The 22498-nt window shown below is 43.0% G+C and overlaps 1 protein-coding gene across 4 annotated transcripts in view; it reads left to right on the top strand.

Annotated features, from left to right (window-relative positions):
- The first annotated feature begins 2962 nt into the window (after nt 1-2962).
- Slc35d2 (solute carrier family 35, member D2) overlaps nt 2963-22498 on the top strand; it is a 33074-nt gene continuing 13538 nt past the window's right edge. The window contains exons 1-6 of one of the 4 annotated variants that reach the window (XM_006517372.4): nt 2963-3158; nt 9992-10025; nt 11663-11749; nt 13861-13928; nt 19343-19414; nt 20760-20828. In XM_006517372.4, the coding sequence (XP_006517435.1) occupies nt 3037-3158; nt 9992-10025; nt 11663-11749; nt 13861-13928; nt 19343-19414; nt 20760-20828 (452 nt within the window). In that variant the 5' untranslated portion in view covers nt 2963-3036. The remainder of the gene's footprint in view (nt 3159-9991; nt 10026-11662; nt 11750-13860; nt 13929-19342; nt 19415-20759; nt 20829-22498) is intronic. The other 3 variants (NM_001001321.3, XM_006517374.4, XM_006517373.4) reach the window with 3 other exon arrangements.

Genomic DNA, 22498 nt, shown 5'->3' with positions numbered 1-22498 from the left:
CTGACATGCCTGGAATTCACTACATAGATCTGCTTGCCTCTGCCTCCTCAGTGCTGGTTTTAAAGACTTGCCCTATTAACACTGGGCTGGATTGTGGATATTAATTTCCTTACTTCATTCATCACAGTGCTAACATGCTGGGCTGGGGAGATGGCCAAGTGCTTGCTGCAGTTAAAATAGGGAAAAGAGAGAAACTGAGGAAAGATCCCAGTGTCAACCTCTGGCCTCTACCTGTGCTGCTGGGATGAGTGAGTGCATCTGTATACATATATGTGCATATGCATATACTGACCTTAGATCTCAAACCAGGACAAATGGCTAACTGGGTTGCTTATTAACATATCAAAGCAGACTGGCCACTAGGTTCTCTCAGCATCCCTCAGTTCCTACCTGTTGCAGGGTCCTGGTTGGCATACCCTGCCCCTACCCTGAACTCTCCAGTCAGAAGCTGGGTTGCTTTTCCCTATATAATACAGACATTTTGGCCTTTTAGTCTCCTGGCTTTTCCCTCTCCCTCCCTCTCCTCACTTGGGCATGGTTCAGGGTCATGTTTATTCTGGACCCTCCCAGATGTCTCTGCCTCTGGCTATATCTTCCTTTTGTCTACAACAAACCATCATACCTAAGAGCACTCATGTCCTTTTTATTTTATTTTTTTATTAAACTACATTAGTGGAGTTAATTGAAAAAGAAAAACATTTGTTATGCAGTGTTTGGGTGTGTGCACACACACAAGTGCATGTGCTATATGGCTCGTGTGGAGATAGATAGCCAGAGGATCACTTTTGTAATTGGTCTCTCCTTCCAACGTGTAGGTTCTAAGGATCAAACTCAGGGCTTCAAGCTTGGTAGCAAGTGTCTTCTATACTTTGCTAACCTGGTTAGCAAAGATGAATGAGGTTCTGGTGTAGTTAATATTAAATATTGCCAGCCCTATCTCAGGTCTTAAATTAGGGTAATGAGTGGAGATTTCCTTTTATTCAAGGGTGTGGTGTTTAGAATCATCCTTCGAAGGACCCATTAGGTTTTCTTTTCACCTGAGTTGTTTTTGGTTGATCTTTCAAGGTTTCCCTGCCCTGATTGTCAGGTCCAAAGAGTACCCCAGTTTCCCTCAAAAGGGCACTGATCAAAAGGGCACCAAAATTGAGTCTAGGCCCAACTCAACCTGGACTATAGGAGGATTTTGGCAGTAAGATAAAAGCCAGCATTCCTCAGAAGGGACGTGTGGCTCCATTGACATGTTTCTGTGATGCATAGGCCTCCAGGCTCCCTCAGTCTCTACCTAGTCTCCTGCCTGCCATGTCCCCTCCAGCTCCTCATCCCCTTTATAACCTGTTACTCTCTTTTCCTGTTCTCTTGCTCTCTCCTAGTGCTCTCTATGTTCTGTTCTCTCTCTTGCTATCTCCACTATCCCCTCCCACTTCCCTGGCCATGCCTAGACTGCTTGCAAGTCCATCTTCTTTCTTTTTTTTTTTTAAAGATTTATTTATTATTATATGTAAGTACACTGTAGCTGTCTTCAGACACACCAGAAGAGGGAGTCAGATCTTGTTACAGATGGTTGTGAGCCACCATGTGGTTGCTGGGATTTGAACTCTGGACCTTCGGAAGAGCAGTCGGGTGCTCTTACCCACTGAGCCATCTCACCAGCCCCATCTTCTTTCTCCTTCTGCTCTGGGTACTTTTTTTTTTCTTCTTTTTTTTTTTTTTTTTTTTCGAGACAGGGTTTCTCTGTATAGTCCTGGCTTGTCCTGGAACTCACTCTGTAGACCAGGCTGGCCTCGAACTCAGAAATCCGCCTGCCTCTGCCTCCCAAGTGCTGGGACTAAAGGCGTGCGCCACCACGCCCGGTGTGGGTACTTTTTCTTAACCTACAACACACCTCAGTGGTACATGATGGAGAGAATGGTCATGTTGGCAGTTTTCTGTGCCCCTTCAATACCCCCAATGCAGAACACCCAGAAGAGATACACACAGATGGACCGGGGACACCTCCATGTTCTCCTATCCAAACCAAGCCGCTGATCTCCCCTAAGCTATGGATTGTTTGTTTCTGCTGGCATTTATCCAACTGCCAGGAATCTTCCCATGGTCCAGGTTGAGCTGGGCCTATACTCAATTTTGAACCAAGTCAGTGAGCCTGCGCTTTGGCCACGGAATGAGGAGCCCTTTGGACCTAACACTGGTGTGTGCAGTCAGAACTCAAAAAAACACTATTTTGGCTGTGGAATGCAAGTTAATACTGATCAAAGTGCAATACATCTGAACATGAGAACAAACTTGAGAGTCGTTCTACAGCTTTGAGCTTTTATTCACAAGAACCAGGGATCCTGGGGCTGCTGTCCTAGGGAGAAGTGGGCCTTTTGTGAGGGAGGCCTGAATTTACCAAAAGTGTCCAGAGGAAGAGAAGCCGAATACATGGCATTTATGGTGGATGCCAGTCTTAGGCATTTATGAACGAGAAACAGAAGCGTTCCGCACGAGCACTTGTCTTGAAGTATGCCTGGAAGCATTTTTAGTAATAGTTGTAAATTGGGAATTACCATCATGCCAACCACCGGGGTAGATGGGGGCGCTCTGAACACACGCAGGGAGGTGTAGCCCAGCACCACAGCTGATACACCCTAAGTACTCAGGGGGACTCTTGCCCTTTGTGGGGATGTTGTACTCAGATTTACGTGTTTGCTTGGTTCTGTTCATTTGTCAAGAACGCATCTGTAACTCACTAATCAGGCGCGTCCCGTAGGACATAAATTATACTTTTTAAAAACAAACAAACAAAAACGGAAACGAACCTCAGCCTTTCTGGGGGTGCCGGCTAAGGCAGTTTTTCGGCTTTCCCGGGAGGTGGACACCTCCAAGGAGAGAGCGCACTAGAAGCACCAGTGCGTGGTGCGGGGGTGCGGGGTGCGGGGTGCGGGGCGGGCCGTGGTCGGAGTTCGCGCCCAGGCTCTTCCTGTTCCTGCCGCACCCTCTTCCCGGGCCGCTGGGGGCGGGACCGCGGGCTGGGTTTGGGCCGGGCGGCGGAGGGCAGAGATGGAGGAGCCCAACGCGGCGCCGTTGCCCTCTCGCCTGGCCAGGCTGCTGTCGGCGCTCTTCTATGGCACATGCTCCTTCCTCATCGTGCTGGTCAACAAGGCGCTGCTGACCACATACGGGTGAGGCTGGTTATGAGGGATGCAGGGTGGCCGGGGCTTGGAAAGCCGAGTGTGCTCTGCCTTTACCAAGTCACTACCCAACAAAGTCCACTTGGGATCAAGAACATACACCAGCTGAACTTAAAAGCCACCTTTGCAAGCATTAAGTAAGTTCAGCAACTGAGAAAAAAGTGACGACTTATTTTAAGACAGGCATTCATCAGATAGTTCACGCTGGCCTCGAACTCAAATCCTCATGACTGAGCCTCTCTAGTGCTGTTATTACAGGTTACAACATCATAAACATAAATGTATTTTGAGCAAATCATTACCTTTTAATCTTCGTGGTGTTTTTGAGACAGGATTTCATGCACCCCAGGTTAACTTCTGGACTACCTAATAGTTTTCCTGTCTCCACCTTCCATGTGTGACACCACACCTGTTTTGTACAGAGGAAGCCACCCAAGGCTTTTCATTTTCACTGAGATACATCTCCAGCTCCAAGCAAAACAAACGAAACAAAACAAAAATGCATGTTCCACCGATTACATCTGGACTTGTGTGGTTTGTTTATATAGGCTAATCATCCATTCTCAAATAACCATCGTATTTCTGGATAATCAGAACAACTAGAAGTTTACAAGATCAGCTTTTTTTTTTTTTTTTTTTTTTTTTTTTTTTTTAAGATCAGAGTGGAATGCACCAGCAACTCTGTGCTTCTTTGAACTTATTTGTAAAGACTATAATAATATCCTATTTAATTCTACTCTGTGGTTGAATCCGGAGAGAACTGTGGTTTTAAATCTGGCCCCAGGGGTGATTGCTCCCTGGCCATACTTAGCATTTTCCTTAGATGCAGAACCTAGCTGACTATAAGCATGGTATTAACCTCCTAGGGCCTTGCCTGAGCTGCCACAACCCAGGGCTCTTTGTAAACCCCACAGTTCTGCTTTTTTTTTTTTGTCTTATATTTGGGAAAACTCAGATCCATATCGGGTCCACAAGTTGTAAGTCCAACAGATACTATTGAGTACCTACTATGCTGATCCCATGGTATGTTGTGGAAAAAATGGTATAGACCATGTGGAACATCTTCGATGGAAGTTCTACTTCAACAACAAACAGGTTCAAGAACTGATAAAGCATTGCAGATGTGACCCAAGAGAGAAGAGGGTCAGAGGTTGGGGCCAGAACATCAGGCAGAAGAGAGCAGCAAGAGCTTGGCTTCCTGGAAGAGCAGAGAGAAAGTCAACTTGGCTAGATGACTGGAAGGGAGTGACCAAGTACCAAGAAGACCCCCAGGAGAACTTTACAGGAGGGCGGGGACAGAGCCTTCATAAATTTAATGACAGTGTGTGCTCAGGATGTGACAGCCATATTCTCAGGCACATAGGTAACTGAAGTGAATAGAACAGGTAAACAAAACAAAACGCCTTAATTTCACATCCTAGTGTACCAGCAATAAGCCATTGAATGCCATTGAATGTGTGTGTGTGTATAGGTCAGAGGACAACTTTCAAGAGTCAGTTTTTTCCTTCCACTGTGTGGGTCTCAGGGATGGATTCAGTTTGTTAGGCCTGGCAGCAAGCCCCTTTCCCCACCAAACCATCTTCAAAGCCTAGTATTCATATGGGTTTGTTCACAGCTACCTATAACTTCAACTCCAGGGGATCTAACACCCTCTCACAAGCAAATGAATAAAAATAAATATTTATGAAAAAAACCCCACAAACAGTATGCTAAGTAAAATGAATATACACTTAAGCCAGTTAATACATATAGTATTAACATATAGTATGTACATAAAGTGTGAGGTCATAACGGAAAAAGAAAATGTCAGGGTGGTGGTGAGGCTGTTGGTAGTGTTTGCCTAGCATGCAAAAAACTGGATTCAATCTCTAGCACTACACAGTAGTGGACACCTGTCACTTGGGAGGTGGAAGCAGCAAGATCTATCAAGTTCAAGGTCATCTTGAGCCATCAGAGACCTTGGTTCAAAGTAAAATAAAATGCAAAGGGGCTGGAGAAATGGCTCTGTAGTTAAGAGCATTGACTGCTCCTGCAGAGGACTCAGTTTGGTTCCCAGCACCCGTAAGTTGGCTCACCACCATCCATAACTCCAGGTCTAGGGAATCCATTGCTCGCTTCTGGTGGTGCACAGACATATATGCAGCAGGCAGAACACCTAAACACATACAATAAAGTAAATCTTAAAACAAATCAAAATCTACAATTAAAAACGGGTGTCATGGGCATGTTTGGGAGCAACTGTGGTCCTGTCAGCCAAAGGCACTAGAGCTTGTGGGCTGCTGACTGGCTGCAATCTTAAGGCTTCTAAGAAATACATTCTTTTTGTTTTCATCAGGAGCCAGTGAACACAGGCCACTGCTGTGAGGACAATAGGTGCCCAGTGCACTGGCCCTTTCATCTTTGAAGCTTTGAGTTCCAGACTAGGGGTGTGTGTGGTCCAATGGTAACGTGGTCACTTAGCATATAAATCTGGAGTTTTGTAATCTACCTAGCACTGAGGGAGGGGGGAGCAAGGTGATTATGAGTGAAGTTTTTACTTCAGGGAAGCTAAAGGGCTTTATGCTCCTTATAAATACAAATTCCTTAGCCCCCTTCATTTCTGTAGTGTAATGTTATACATGCCAGCTCTGTTGAAATAACATTCACTCTCTCTCGTTTCAAGATTCTTGAGGCACACATTGTTGAGAAGAGGGTTGGAGTGATTTAGTTACAATGCGCCATAGCAACTTGACCCCAGCAATAGCTGTTTGAGCGAGAGTGTGTGGTAGAGGCCAGAAGGAAGAAGTTCTTGACAGTTTTCTGACAAGATTGTGGGCATGGATGGAGCTCAGGGGGCTGCTTCTGTCCCGGTTGGAGCAGATTATTTCTGGTTGGGCTATAAGCCTTGTGTGTGGTCTTAGCTTTTTTGTTAATTTAAGTTCACTGTTGACCTGGCGAGTTTATTGTCAACTTGACACAAGTAAGAAGAGTCATCCGAGAAGAGGAACCACAGTTGAGACGATTCGGCCTATAATAGCATTGAGTGGCATTTCCTTCATTAGCGATTGACGTGTAATGTGTTCATAAAAAGATAAAATGACAAGAGATATGCTCTGGTGGATGTGTGGTGAGGTGTGGGGGAAGGGGGTGCCTCAGCAGGCCCATGCCGAGGGATCCCTTCCCCCTGAGGGACCCGCCACAGATGGTAGAGTATAGAATAGAGTTTATTCAGGGCATGGGGAGGGGAGTCAAGAGGGTAGTAGAGGCAGAGAAAGGTAGAGAGGGAGAGGGAGAGAGAGAGAGAGAGAATGAGTAGAGGTCAGCTATGAGCATGTGGAAAGAGGGGGAAGGGAATGGGGAAGGGGTGACGGGACAAAGCGGGAGCAAGAAGGCAAGAGACCAATAGGGCAAGAGAGGGAGCAGGGGGCAAGCAGTCCCTTTTATAGTGGGTCAGGCCTACCTGGCTATTGCCAGGTAACTGTGGGGTGGAGTTTAGACAGAATGCTAACAACATGGAAGGTGCCACTCCTGGGAAGTTGGTCCTAGGGTATATAACAAAACAGGCAAAGCAAGCCAGTAGGCAGTGTCCTCTATGGCTTCTGCTTCACTTCCTGCCCTGATTTTCCCCAGTGATAGACTGTTTCCTGGAAGAATAAGTAAAATAAACCCCTTCTTCCCTAAATTGGTTTTGGCCATTGGATTATCACAGCAATGAAAAATCTTAACTAAGACAGGACTTGGTATCTGGTTACAGAGTATTGTGTGACAGACCTGACTATGTCTGGCCAGGTGTTTTGGGGAGGATGGTGGTGAAATTTGAACTTTAGATTGGAAAAGCCACTGAGTGCTCACAACTCAGTGGGCTGTTCTATGGAAGCTTGGAAGATAGGACTGTTGGGAATCATGCAGGCTGTAGATGTCTAGCGTGTGAAGTTTCAGAGAGAAGCAAAGATTCTATCAGGGCCATTTATGTGATTTTTTAAAATTTTTACTTAAGAATCTGTTTTTATCTTGGTCAACTAGAACTGAAGAATCAGCTGTGGATAACAAGAGACCACAACCCCTAGAGCAAAACCTTTGCTTTGCTGGGTCAATCAGTATGGGTCAGCTGGCGCTGAAGAGCTGGGTCAATCAGTACGGGTCAGCTGGCGCTGAAGAGCTGGGTCAATCAGTACGGGTCAGCTGGCGCTGAAGAATCAGCTATGATTAAGAAGGCACCAGCATCACTGAAGAAAAATCTGGAAGTTTTTCTTTAGGGTCAGCACATAGAAGCTGTAGTCCAGAGGGGACCCAGGCTGTAACTTGTGCTAGCCACTGAACTTAGTAATGTGTAGGAGTTTCCCGGGTGGTATTATTAGTTTTGAAGACATGAAGGGTTTATAGCAAGTAGCTGTGACTTGGCACCTGCAGAGGCCAGGACAAATGTAATGCTAGATTTACCTGGCAGGAGAGAGATTTTGTGAGCATGTATACTTAGAGACTTTCAAGGGCTAGAAGAAAAGCAAGACAACCTTGGAATTTGTGTTCTGGGCGTCTGTGGCCAAGTGGCCACAGTTGCTATCATAAGTGCTATACAGGTGGACTGCCCTTGAATATTCTTCTCTATGTCATTTACTAATGACATTTAACTTTAAAAGCATTGAATATAAGAGTTGGGCACACCTGTAATATCACTACTCGGGAGGTAAAGCAGAGAGATTGCTAAGTTTGAGGGCCACATGAGCTATGTAGGGTGCTCTTGCCTTAAAAAATAGAAAGAAAGAAAGAAAGAAAGAAAGAAAGAAAGAAAGAAAGAAAGAAAGAAAGAAAGAAAGAAAGAAAGAAAGAAAGAAAGAAAGAGGGAAGAAGGGAGGGAGGGAGGAAGGGAGGGAGGGAGGGAGGGAGGGAGGGAGGGAGGAAGGAAGAAAGGCCACAGTGGCTCACACCTTTAATCCCAGCACTTAGACTGAGGCAGGTGGATCTCTGAGTTTAAGGCCATCTTGGTCTACAGATTGAGTTCCAGGACAGCTCTACACACAGAGCCCTGTATCCCCCCCCAAAAAAAAATCAAACTAGTTTTATTCACTTTAACAAATATTTGCTCAGAACTTGCTATTTGTATTTGCTTTGTTATTCACCAGAGTCCTCTGTGTGTATGTGTGTATGTGCACAGTCACACTCTTGGGTGCATGTCCTTCCTTACCTTTGCTCTCACAGAATTCAATTCACAAATTGGCGAACAGGGTTTGGTGGCACCTACCTTTTGTACTCAAGTCTGAGAGTTCAAAGGTAGCTTGGACATAGCACAGGGAAGCTGTTTCAGTAACAGAAAAGCATTCCTCTGAACCCCTTCCCTCCCCCAGAAATGAACAAAGAGTGAACCATAGACAGGCAGCTGGGAGTATTGTCCTTAAATGTTTGTTTTATGATTCTGCCTTTTTGGAAAGGCAAGCAAGGAGAACCCTTAGACGGAAACCACTTTACAATTACCGTAATTACTAGAATAGTTTCACTTTACAATTACCGTAATTACTAGAATAGTTTCAGATCTGGATGCAGGGATGAATACCCAGATGTGAATGTATAGATGGAGACAGATAAGATATAGGTTGAAGTACATTTTGCAACATAGTGTTCTTTAATCCAGAAAGAAACGGGAGGGCGTGCTATTTAACTTTTTGAGGGTAACCTGTGTATCTGCCTGCCTGCCTTCTCTAAAGATCTGTTTTTCTTATTTTAAATATCTGTGTACATGAGTGCTGTGGCTCTGGAAATGGAGTTATTGGTGCCTGCCCCATGTGGGTCATGGGAACTGAACCGGGGTCCCCTGGAAGAGCAGCAAGGGCCACTAACTACTGAGCCATGTCTATTTGGAGACAGGGTCTCACTAACTTGCTCAGGCTGGCCTTGAAGTTGGGATCCTTCTGCCTAACCGTACAGCTAGCTGAGACAATGGGCCTGCCTGCACCAATAGAGTTTATTCTTCTTTAGTTTTTAATTTCAGTTTACAATTTCCTATGTAGAGGTGTCTTAGTGTTTCATTGCTATGAAGAGACACACCATGACCACAGCAGCAATTGGGGCTGGCTTACAGTTTCAGAGGTTTAATCCATTATCATCAAAGTGGGGAACAAGGCGGCATTCAGGCAGACATGGTGCTAGGAAAGTAGCTGAAAGTTCTACATACTGATTCATAGGCAGAGAGAGATCGAGACAAGGACTGGTGTGGGCTTTCCAGACCTCAAAGCCTCAGTGACACATTTATTCATCAAAGCCACAAGTCCCAATGCTTATAATTCCTTTAACTAGTACCACTCCCTGATGACTTATTTATTTATTTGTTTATTATATGTAAGTACACTGTAGCTGGCTTCAGACACCCCAGAAGAGAGAGTCAGATCTCATTATGGATGTTTGTGAGCCACCATGTAGTTGCTGGGATTTGAACTCAGGACCTTCAGAAGAGCAGTCAGTGCTCTTAACCACTGAGCCATCTCTCCAGCCCAACCATCAGTTTTTTTTTTAAAAAAAGATTTATTTATTATATGTAAGTACACTGAAGCTGTCCCCAGACACACCAGAGGAGAGCATCTGATCTCACCACAGATCACAGATGGTTGTGAGCCACCATGTGGCTGCTGGGACCCGAACTCAGGACTTCCGGAAGAGCAGTCAGCGCTCCTAACTGCAGAGCCATCTCTCCAGCCCAGTTTTTTTTTTTTTTAATGGAAAAGAAATAGACAAAAAAAAATTTTTTTTTAAATTGAAGTTTCTGTTGTCTGATCTCTGTCACAGTCTTGTTTTACTTATTTTCTTCTGGTTTTTAAATGTTGCTAAACTGATTGGTTGTTTTATATTTCTTGCAGTTTTCCCTCACCAATTGTACTTGGAATTGGACAGGTGAGTTGAGGAATATTAAAGTCCTAAATAACCTTTGTTATAAAAGCTATTTCAAGTGCTTTTGTTTAAGGCTGTGGTTGGCACAAGTTGTCTTGACCTATGCACACATACTGTGGTACACTAGTGCCCATCACAGGTAAATGAGAACCAAAGTTTAAGATAACTGTATTGAAGCAGCTCTTAAACTTTTGCATTCTCATATGAAGATAATTGTGTAGGTCCTAAAATTTGCACAGGAGATGAAGACTTTATTTCAAAAATAATAAGATGGGGTATTTCTGACATACCTATTATGTTCTAGAATTATAAGCTTGTTAAGACTTATTATCATTATTTTAAAATTGTGTGTGTCCACGAGCACAGTTGCCCATGGAGTCCGGAAGAGGGAATTAGATTCCTTGTAACTGGCTACAATGGGTTTTATCCACCCAGCATGGGTGATGGACCAAGTTTGGGTTCTCTGCATGCTCTTAACTGCTGAGCCAGCTCTCAGGCTCACAACTAATAGGGTTTAAATGAAACAATTTGGTTGTACTGGCTAAATTGAAAAGAAAGATCCTTTTAAAGAATTTTATTTTTACTTACTTTTATTTTTTGAGACTCTGGCTGGTCTGGAATACACTGTATAGACCTGGCTGTCCTTGAACTCTCAGAGATCAGCTTGCATCTGCCTCCAGAGTGTTGGGTTTAAAGATGTACATCATTACACTTGGCTAAGACTTATTTTATTTTAAATTACGTATGTTTGTGTGTATTTATGTGTGGGTATATAGGTGTGAGTGCAAGTACCCAAAAGCCAGAGGAAGTCATAGGATTTCCTGGAGCTACAATTCCCTGGAGCTTTGGACCACCTGAAGTGACCTACGCTCAGATCCTTCAGAAGAGCTGTAGGTGCTCTTGACTGCTGAACCATTTGCAAGCCTTGAGGAGAAAAATCTTAATGTTATTCTTCTCAGAAAAATGCCTTTGACTTTCCTTAGGGCATTTTTCTTAGCCTGTATTAATTGTACAAAGCAATGAGTCTTATATTTCTAGTGTGAATAGTATACTTTAATCATTTCACCTCCAACCCTCCCTCTTCCCTTCCTCTGTCAAAAAGTCCCCATCTGTTTTCATATCTTTAAATAAGTGCATGTGTGTGGAGTCTGTACCTTCCCCTTTGAGACAGGGTCTCTCTGTGTGGTCCCTTGTTGTCCTGGAACTCAGTATGTAGACCAAACCAGCCTCAAACTCACAGTTATCTACCTGCCTCTCCTGGGATTAAAAGTGTGTGGCACCATGGCTACCTAGGAGTGTTTCCTTTGTGAAAACTGTTTTCTTCCTCCCTGGCCTTGAAAAAGAGAAGCTGACAGGTCACGCTCAGTTTGTGGGAAGTGTGGTCATGCTCTGAGGCGCCCTTTCTTTTCTTCATCAGCATTTCTAGAATCCCAGAGGTAACTGATTATACATCTTGCCTGTTCTTTTGATGGGACCTATCCAGCTGTGTGAATTTTAGCTTCCACGAAATTCCTCCCTCCAGCCTGGAAAGCGAAGTTTTTAGATTACCTTTTGATAAACATTTGCTTCGGGTTCTGTCAGGGTACCTCACACTGTCTTTCCAGATGATGTTTTGCTAAGTTTTTTTTTTTTCCTTTTAGATGGCTACCACCATAATGATATTGTATGTGTTCAAGCTAAATAAAATAATCCATTTCCCTGATTTTGACAAGAAAATTCCTGGAAAGGTATGTGTTGAAAGACTAATAAATAAAATAAAAACAAAAACGCAACAAATAAATGAAAAGAGTAAGCAAACAAAAGCCAAAAGGACTTAAAAACTGACCTGCAAGCTGGGGCCCGTTCCGTACGCTTTGGGTTACACTCTCTGCTTACACTCAGTAGAAAGCTGCTTATAAACTACTTTGAGATTGGCCTTCATTATGTATCTTAGGTTGGCTTTGAATTAAAAACCCTTCTGCTTCAGCTTCTTCAGTGCTGGAAGAGAACGTTCTTAATAAATATTTTATAAGTAACTGTCTATATAATGCAGTGAAGATAAAATGTGTGGCTGGGCTGGGTTTGGGAGGTCAGTCCGTGAGCAGAGTGCTTGCTGAGCCATTGTGAGACCTGAGTTGGGATACCTTGTACCTATGTAAGCCCTACCTCAGCATACCTGCATTGAGGTAGGAGACAGATGGAAAGGTGAATACATGTGCTTAACAACCTAAATACTGTGTATCTGCCTGCCTGCCTTCTCTAAAGATCTGTTTTTCTTATTTTAAATATCTGTATACATGAGTGCTGGGGCTCTGGAAATGGAGTTATTGGTGCCTGCCCCATGTGGGTCCTGGGAACTGAACCCGGGTCCCCTGGAAGAGCAGAGTTTTCAGAGTCAGGGTTTGCAAACTCTTTGGCTAAGGGCCAGGCTCTCTCTGTTACTGTACCATAAAAGCAGCCCCGTGTGATGTGTAAATGAGTCAGTGCAGTTATGTTACAATAAAACTTTATTTATATAAACAAGGCACAGGTCAGACTTGCCCTGGTTCCTAGTTTACTATGTGTGCTTTCAGATTTCATTTTAGTTGAAACTGATAGAAGCTATGAGTAAAGAATGTAATATACAATTTGATATATTGGATACACGTAGAAATATACGTGGAAGCAGCATTAAAAGATCTGACTACCTCCTGGGGATAAGGAGTGGAAGCAGTTTTTATCAGATAGTTGCAGGGGACGAGGTGTGAGGTGGACATTAAATTCTTAGAGTAATCCTTTGGCAGGCGATATGAAAAAGCTTATGGTAGTATTTGGATTAAGAGGTTTAATTGATGTTTCTTAAGGGTGAGGCCCTTGAATGGCTTCTTCATTCACACACACACACACACACACACACACACACACACACACACACACACACACACACACACATTTAATAATCTTAGGATGCTAGGTCAGATACAAGGAGCTTGGGGTGGATGACTTTCAAAGGGACTAAAAATAGCCCAAGATAATTTCTTTTGTCTGCAATGTTTTAATTCTCCGTAATCGTGAAGTTTTCCTATTTGGCCTTTTAGAATCTTCAACACAGGGGCAGCTTCTTCTTTCTTTCTTCCCTGTCTCTACGCCACCCCCTTTTTTTTTTTTTTTTTTTTGGTTTTTCAAGACAGGGTTTCTCCATATAGCCTTGGCTGTCCTGGAACTCACTCTGTAGACCAGGCTGGCCTCAAACTCAGAAATCCGCCTGTCTCTGCCTTCCAAATGCTGGGATCAAAGGTGTGTGCCACCACTGCCCAGCCTCTACTTCCTTCTTTAGTAACTTAAGTTCAACAGTGTGGACTTAAAGTAAGGAGCATTAATGATACTTTATTAGCCTTGTTTGTTTGTTTGTTTGTTTGTTTTAATGTAGGAGCAAGTTATCCAACCAAAATTGCTTCCCAACATGCTAACTTTCCTGTCTTTTCCCTTCTTTGCTGTGGGGTACATGTTGATAGACATGACATCTTTGGTCTCAATGACAGGACTTAGGTATTTCATCATGAAGCAGGGTTCTATGGGCTTTGAGGGCAATGCTCCATTTACTTTTTGCTGAATAATGCAGTGACTCAAAACAGTAACCTTTTGATAGTCACTCATGGTGATCAAAAGGTCTTGGCAATGCTGGCTTAAGGCTCTCCTTCTCTGGGGGACATGAGGAAAACTGTATTAATTAGGGGGCTGGTTTATGCAGGTCAGAGGTGTCCACCAATCTGCCTCTTGCTGTCTCAGAACACCCTCGCACACCATACTCACCCCGCATACACGCATAGGGAGAATATGAGAATGAGGTTCTAACTGCATCTTTTTCCTTTTATTGAAGCTGTTCCCTCTGCCCCTTCTCTACGTTGGAAACCACATAAGTGGCTTATCAAGCACAAGTAAATTAAGGTACAGTTCAAGGGGACCACATCCAGTGGTTCAAAGACCCAAGTTTGGTTTTTTCAAGGTTTTGCTTGGGTGTCGTTGTCCTAATTTGCTTTCCGTTGCTGTGATAAACACCATGGCCCAAAACAGCTTGGGCAGGAAAGGGTTTATTTTAGCTTTCAGGTTACCAGTTCTCGAGGGAAGGCAGGGCAGGGACTGAAGAGGAGCCTGTTATACTGGTAATGCTGCTTACTGGCATGCTGCCTCTGGCGTGATCCAGCTACTTTTCTTCCTGGGATAGCACTGACCACACCGGCCTGGGTCCTACTCCAATTATCAATCTAGAAAATGCTTCCCAGACACACCCACAGGCCATTGTGATGGAGGTGATTCCTCACGTAGGGTTCCCTCTCCCCAGATTTGACAGCCAGCTCAGCCATCACAAGTGTCACATGAGAAACAATGATATTTAACAATTTGGAAAAGTGTATCTTTGAGTTTAATTCAAAATGTTTTTTCTTTTTTAAGGAATGTTTAAAGGCTTATATATTGCTCAGTGTGGTAGTTCATACCTTTAATCTCAGTACTTGGGAAGCAAAGGCAGTTGGGTCTTTGAGTTTGAAGCCAGCCTGGTTTACATATTGAGTTCTAGGACAGCCAGAGCTACATAGTAAGACTCTCTCTTAAAAAAACAAGACAAAAGGGCTGGTGAGATGGTTCAGTTGGTAAGAGCACCCGACTGCTCTTCTAAAGATCCGAAGTTCAAATCCCAGCAACCACAAGGTGGCTCACAACCATCTGTAATGAGATATGACTCCCTCTGCTGGAGTGTTTGAAGACAGCTACATTGTACTTACATATAATAAAAAATAAATACATCTTTAAAGAAAAAAAAAAACAAGACAAAACAAAAACCTGAAATCTAAACAAATAAAAGCTTATTATTTTTCTTGATATTCATGCCTTAACATAGAATATGAGTTTCATATCTGTCAGATAGAGATTGATTATCTGGGTGGGTTTGTTCATACTAATATGACCATGGTAACTTTGGGCTTTATCATGACTTTATAGACAGGAATATTCTGTCAGACTTGGTATAGATCATATTTGGGCATAAGGACAAAATGAATAACAGACACTAGTTATAGGTTGGACTATAAAAAATGTAGTCTTTCTTATTTCATCTGTGTTTTATTTCACCACTTGGGCTATTGTAATTTTATTAAAAGCTACTGTGAAAATTGGAATCAAATATATAGAAAAACCACACTATCTTACAAAACTACTAACTAGAAAGTGCGGTCAGGCTTGTGCAAAAGCTGAGAGATGATTGCATGTATTGTGCATGTGAGTGCATGTGCGTGTGCATATCTGTGTGTATGTTGGGTGTTGTGAATCGTGTCAGTTGTCAACTGAATAACCTAAGAGACAAGCTTTGGGTACAGTGTGAGGAATTGTCTGAGAATGTCTAGAGAATTACCTTGATTATGGTAATTGATGTGGGAAGACTCATATTTCTGTGGCTGAGACCATTTCCTGTGCTGGGATCCTGGACCGTGTGATTGGGGAAGCTGAGATGAGCACCAGCGTCCATTACTCTCCCGAATGTGTATGTGATGTGGTCGGCTCTTTCACATTTCTCTGCCAGCATGGACCAGGCTCTTGAACTGTGAGCCAGAATAAATACTTCTTCCCTTTTCATAGCAGCAGGAAAAGAAACTACACAGGAGAGAGGGGTTTTGTTTGTTTGATTTTGTTGTTGGTGGTGTTGTTTTTGATTTTGTTTTGTCTTGTTTTACCATTCTCCATCTTACTTTGGGAGACAGGGTCTTTCCCTGAGCCCACAAATCACTGATTGTCTAGACCCTAGCTCCTGTCCCTGTCCTCAGTACCAGGTCCACAGATGGTGGTACCTGGCTCTTAAATTGGGTGTTAGAGAATCAAGTTTAGTAGCTCATGATTTTGGGACAGATACTCTACCTATTGAGCCGTCTTCCAACCTGTCTGTCTTTTATTTTCTTAACAATGTACTTTGAAGCACCGCATTTTAAAAGTCTTACAAATTTAAGTAAAGTATATATAGTATAAAATTGATCACTGTATCTGTTTCAAGTATACAATTCAGGCACATTGAAGTGTTCAAAGGCAAGAACATTCATTCCCACATACAATCCTAGCATTTGGGAGTCTGATGCAGGAGGATTGCTGAGAATTCAAGGAATTCAAAGAATTGCCTTTGCTACATAATGAGTTTGAGGGTAGCTTTGGGGAGACCCCCAAAAGAGTATATGTACAGTGTAGCCATCACCAATCTTTATTTCAGAAACTTTTTCTATGTTGTGTGTGTGTCTTTTTTTGTTTTTGTTTGTTTGTTTTTTGTTTTTTTGTTTTTTCGAGACAGGGTTTCTCTGTATAGCCCTGGCTGTCCTGGAGCTCACTTTGTAGACCAGGCTGGCCTCGAACTCAGAAATCCTCCTGCCTCTGCCTCCCGAGTGCTGGGATTAAAGGCGTGCGCCACCACGCCCGGCTGTGTGTGTGTCTTAGTTAGGATTTTATTGCTGTGAACAGACACCATGACCAGTTCAAATCTTGTAAAGGACAACATTTAATTGGGGCTGGCTTACAGGTCAGAGGTTCAGTCAGTTATCATCAAGGTGGGAGCATGGCAGCATCCAGGCAGATATGGTGCAGAAGGAGCTGAGAGTTCTACATCTTTATCTGAAGGCTGCTAAGAGAATAAACCATAGGCAGCTAGATGAGGATCTTATTTCCCACACCCACAGTGACACACCTGCTCCAACAAGGCCACACCCACTCCAACAAGGCCACACCTCCCAACAGTGCCACTCCCTGGGCCAAGCATATATAAGCCATTACTCTCTCTCTCTCTCTTTTCCTCTCTCTCTCTCTCTCTCTCTCTCTGTGTGTGTGTGTGTGTGTGTGTGTATGTGTACGTGTGTGAATGAATGATGTATGTAGCAATCCAGTTTCATATATTTGTGGGAGTTATAGATGTCTTGCCACCATCCATTGAAAAAATATTTCTTTTTCCATTGTGTTATCTGACGACCCTTGATAAAAAAAAAATCAATCTACTGGTCTGGGAGAGGTGGCCCCTTTCATTTTACTTTTTCTGAGACAGAGGTGGGAGGACCACAAGTTTTGTACCAGCCTGGGCTGCATTTGTCTGCTTCCTGTGTCTAGGCAAGTTTGCAAGGATGGAGCACAGGATAGAGAACACGTAGCTAGGCCTTAAGGGATAGGAAATTACTGTTGAGCACATTCAAAGTTCCCACTAGGGAGAATGATGTTCCTGAGATACATTATAGCGAGGGGTATGCAGCACATAAAATAAAAGGAAACAAGATAAAAAAAAAAACAAACCCTGCAATTCCTGACTTTTGTTTTCCATCCTTCAGTTCCATTCCATTAATTACATGTCTACTATTAAATCAGTAATAGAAAGTCTTGGGTTTCTATAGCTTTGTAGTAAATTTGAAGTGTACTGACCTTTTTTTTTTTTTTTAAAGAAAATATATCTGGGGCTTCCAATGAAGGAGCTAGAGAAAGTACCCAAGGAGCTAAAGGGGTCTGCAACCCTATAGGAGGAACAACAATATGAACTAACCAGTAACTCCCCAACCCCCACCAGAACTTGTGTCTCTAGTTGCATATATAGCAGAGGATGGCCTAGTCGGCCATCAATGGGAGGAGAGGCCCTTGGTCTTGTGAAGATTATATGCCCCAGTAGAGGGGAATGCTAAGGCCAGGAAGCAGGAGTGGGTAGGTTGGGGAGTAGGGCTGGGGGAGGGTATAAGGGACTTTTAGGATAGCATTTGAAATGTAAATGAAGAAAATACCTAATAAAAATTGTTTTTGAAAAAAAAAAGAAAATATATCTGTGTGTGTACGCATGTGTGCACGTGTCTGTCTGTGTGTGAATGTGTGTGTGTGTGTATCTGCACGTGTGTGTGAGTCCTTTGGTCTGGAGAGATGGCTCAGTTGTTAAGAGCATTGTCTGCTCTTCCAGAGGTCCTGAGTACAATTCCCAACAACCACTTGGTGGCTCACAACCATCTATACTAGGATCTGATGCACTCTTTGGCATGCAGGCATACATGCAGCTAGAGCACTCACATACACCCAGAATCAGTTCTGTCATTCCACCATTTGTGTCATGGGACTACACTCAGTCTCTGGGCTTGGTTAGCAACTTTAGCTGCTTTGCCAGCCAAGCTGTAACTTTGTTATTTTTAAAAATATATTTTAAAATGATTTATTTTATTTTCAATTGTGTGTATATGTGTGCGTATGTGCATGGGTATGTGCATGTGAGTGCAAGTACCCAAGAAGGCCAGCAAAGGATGTCAGCTCCCTGGAGCTGGAGTTACAGGTGGTTGTGAGCTTCCATGTGTATGCTGGGAGCTGAAACTGGGTCATCTGGAAGAGCAGCAGTTCTCCTAACTACTGAACTGTTTCTCCAGGCCCTTGACTTTGTTACTCTTCAACATGGGTTTGGTTTTCTTGGTCCCTGGAATTTCTCTATTAACTTTTGGAATCAATTTGCCAGTTTCTGCAAAGAGAAAGCCAGTAGAGATCTGATAGATTTTGTGTTGAATCAGTGGCTTAGTTAGGGTTTCTGTTGCTGTGAAGAGACACCAAGACCATGGCAACTCTTTTTTTTTCCCCCCACTTTTTTTTTATTAGGTATTTACTTCATTTACATTTCAAATGCTATCATGGCAACTCTTATAAAGGAAAGCATTTAATTGGGGCTGTTTTACAGTTTAGAGGTTTCGTCCATTATCATCATGGCAGGAAACATGGCAGTGTGCAGGAAGATATAAGGAGCTGAGAGCACTACATTTTTATCCACAGGCAACAGAAGTGACTGAGCTGCACTGGGCATAGCTTGAGCACATGAGACCTCAAAGCCGGTCCCCACAGTGACATACTTCCTCTAGCAAGGCCACACCGACTCCAGCAAGGCTCCATCTCTTAATAGTGCCAGGAATTCAAACATATGAATGAATCTATGGGAGGGCCATACCTGTGCAAGCCACCACAATCAGTTTGTGAAAAAATTATTCAATCCCTATTTTATGACTTGATATGATTTGTTAGTAGGAAATATCACAATGAATGTTAACTCATGACCTTAATTAAAAACATTTATGATGGGACTGGTGAGATGGCTCAATAGGTAAGAACACTGACTGCTCTTCCAAAGGTCCTGAGTTCAAGTCCCGGCAACCACATGGTGGCTCACAACCACCCATAATGAGATCTAACGCCCTCTTCTGGTGCATCTGAAGACAGCTACAGTGTACTTATTTATAATAATAAATACATCTTTTAAAAAATGTTTACCATGTTTAAGAACAAAAATAACAACTGTGTGTCTGATGCTAGGGTTGAATCTTTCCTTCCAACAGCTTGCCGATGTTCACCGTGCTCAGGAAGTTTACGATTCCATTCACTTTACTCCTGGAGGCTATCATACTTGGGTAAGTTTTTTTGTTTGTTTGTTTGGTTGGTTGATTGTTTTTTTGCTTTTTTTCATTTCTTCCATGTTTCCCAAGTACTGTGTTTGTATGGGTGGGGAGTGTATTCATATATGTTACATGTGGGTGTGTGAGACTATGTATGTGCATGTAGAAGACATGGGTTGATAGAGTATGTTTTTCTCTATTGCTCTCTGCTGTTGTTTGAGATAGGATCTCCTACTGAACCTGGAGCCCACTGACTGGCAGGACTGGCTGACCCGCAAAGCCCTGGGTCTGCCTGTCTCTGCCTGCAAGGCTTGTGCTGAGGCACAGGTTTTCACTTGAGTTTTGGGAATCTGACCTCAGATCCTCATGCTGAACAAGACTTTAACTATTGAGCCACCTCCCCACAGATTCTCACCATGGGGTCCTCTTTCTGAATAATTGATTTGAGTTGCTCCTTGCAGCAACTGACGAAAACATTGTTTGTTCATTTTTAAAAAAAAAGTCAACTGTTTCCATGATCCCCTAGTGTCTTACTGAGTTATTTAAGTGTCTGTTTTACAGCAGACAAATGTCATTGTGGTAGGAAATTATAAAAGAAACAACGACCATCCTAAAACAGATACGAATCTGTGTGCTGAGCCGAACAGAATGAATAGTGACAAAGAGCTGCCCACAGATTGGGGGGGGGGGGGAGAGCAGGTTGGGGGGGGGGCAGGCAGAAGACCAGGGGACACGGTTCTAATGTGCCATGGCATGATGTCAGAATAAATTAAATCTCATAAATGTTGATCTACATTTGTCTTATGAGGATACTCAGGCTGACCTCTGAAAATGCAAATTTTGATTTTGCTGTAAAGATTTTTAGTTAATTTACAGTGTTTTAAGCCTTAAACTGTGCATCAGATCCTCTTCTGTATTTTTTCTTAGCGTCTTTCCCGGGGGAGGAGGAACAGCTTAAGAAGTAAGTTTGGGGCTGGTGAGATGGCTCAGCGGGTAAGAGCACCCGACTGCTCTTCTGAAGGTCCTGAGTTCAAGTCCCAGCAACCACATGGTGGCTCACAACCATCCCTTAAGGAGATCTAACTCCCTCTTCTGGTGTGTCTGAAGACAGCTACAGTGTATTTACATATAATAAATAAATAAATTATATATATATATATATATATATATATATATATATATATATAGTAAGTTTGGCCTGATTTACATTTCCAGAGCCTTCTCTACATGAACATGTTAGATGTAAGATTTTAGCTACGGAACCACTGATAATCTGTTTTCAGGGTTTTGTTTTGTTTTTTTAAATATAATAATATTTTTCTCTCTCTACATATTTCCTTTCTTTTTTTCTTGACTACAGGACACAATATTCATTGAACATCATCCTCAGCGTCTTGGCCATCGTTCTTGGGGCGTTCATAGCAGCTGGGTGAGACTTGGCCCTGCCCTGCTATTCAGTGGTTTCTTTGTGTCTTTGACAGTAGGCAACCCTGTCCTATGGGACTTTTCTCCTCAATCTTTCTGCAGCTGGATTGGGCAGCTAGGAGACAAATCTGTTGAGTTGGTGATATTCCCGTGTGTTCCTGTGAGCATTAAAAAAAAAAAAAAATGCCATGGGCAGTAAGGGTAGTTGTCAAAAGTTGCCCAACACAGCTTAAAATATTACAAGACATTTTTGGTGATTTTTTTTTAATAATTCAGTTGTGTGGGTCTTGAGTGTAAATTCTGCAGATGACAGTGTTCTGTTGTAAGCATCTCAGGGTGTTAACATAATTACCCTCGACAAAAGGCAGTGGCTAGTCTACTTTTGTCATTGAGTGACCTTCGTTTAAAAATTCTATCTGAGGTGTTCTTAGGCATTTGGTTTAAGATAACAGATTAGGGCTTGGGGTGTAGCTTAGTGGTAGAATGTGTACTTAGCAGCCACTAGGGTCCATGTTCATTCCACAGCACCCATCGCATGTGCGCGCACGCGCGCGCACACACACACACACACACACACACACACACACACACACACACACACCCCAAAACAAGCAAACAGGTTTATAACCCCACTTGTTGTTTTTTGTTTGTTTGTTTGTTTGTTTGTTTGTTTGTTGGTTTGTTGGTTTGGTTTGGTTTGGTTTTGGTTTTTGGTTTTCTTTTTTTCTGGGTAACCCTGGCTATCCAGGAACTCATTCTGTTCCTTCAAGACCATTCAAGTCCATCAAGTTCATACAGACCCAGGCTGGCCTTGAACTAAGACTTCTGCCTCCCAAGTGCTGGGATTAAAGGCATGCACCAACACCGGGGGCCAGTTGTTGTTGCCTTATTGTTTTGTGATAACTGGTAGAGTGTGGTCATTACCTATGCTGGTTGGTATGTTCCAGACAGGCCAAGGCTAACTGCTAGTTCCAACTTCTTCCTTTCATGATGAATATGTGGAAGCAGGGAAGGGGAAATGCACTTGTGTTTGCAGAGGCCAGAGGTCAACATCACTCCTTAGGAACTGTTCATTTTATTTCCTTTAATTTTTAAAAGTTGATTGTGTGTGTGTGTGTGTGTGTGTGTGTGTGAATTACATATCATGCACCCCAATCTCACCAATTTCCTAGTGCTTCCATCTCTGGCCTCCATCCTTGGAACCTCCCCCAACATCTTGTCATGGAAGCTGCGGTGTGGCACATTATGTCACACAGTATATACCTTTTGTCTAAACAGTTTGCCCATCTTGTTTTGTTTTGTTTTAAATAATTATTTATTTTATTTATGTATGAGTACACTGTAGCTGATTTCATACACACCAGAAGATGACATCACATCCCATTACAGATGGTTGTGAGCCACCATGTGGTTGCTGGAAATTGAACTCAGGACCTCTAGAAGAGCAGTCAGTGCTCTTAACCACTGAGCCATCTCTCCAACCCCCTTTCCCCCACTTTGTTTTTTGAGTCAGGGTTTTTTTTTTTTTTTTTTTTTTAGAGTTTGCTGATTCAGCTAGGCTGCCTGGCCACCAAGGCCCAGGGATCCACCTGGCTCCCTTTCTTAGCTTTAGGATTTCAATCGAATGTCGCCATGTCTGGGTTTCTAATGTGGATTTTGAGGACTGAATTCAGA

The sequence above is a fragment of the Mus musculus genome, chromosome 13 (assembly GCF_000001635.26).
Source record: "Mus musculus strain C57BL/6J chromosome 13, GRCm38.p6 C57BL/6J".
Lineage (NCBI taxonomy): Eukaryota > Metazoa > Chordata > Mammalia > Rodentia > Muridae > Mus > Mus musculus.
Note: the sequence above shows the minus strand (reverse complement) of the source record. Positions and strands in the feature narration are given on the sequence as shown.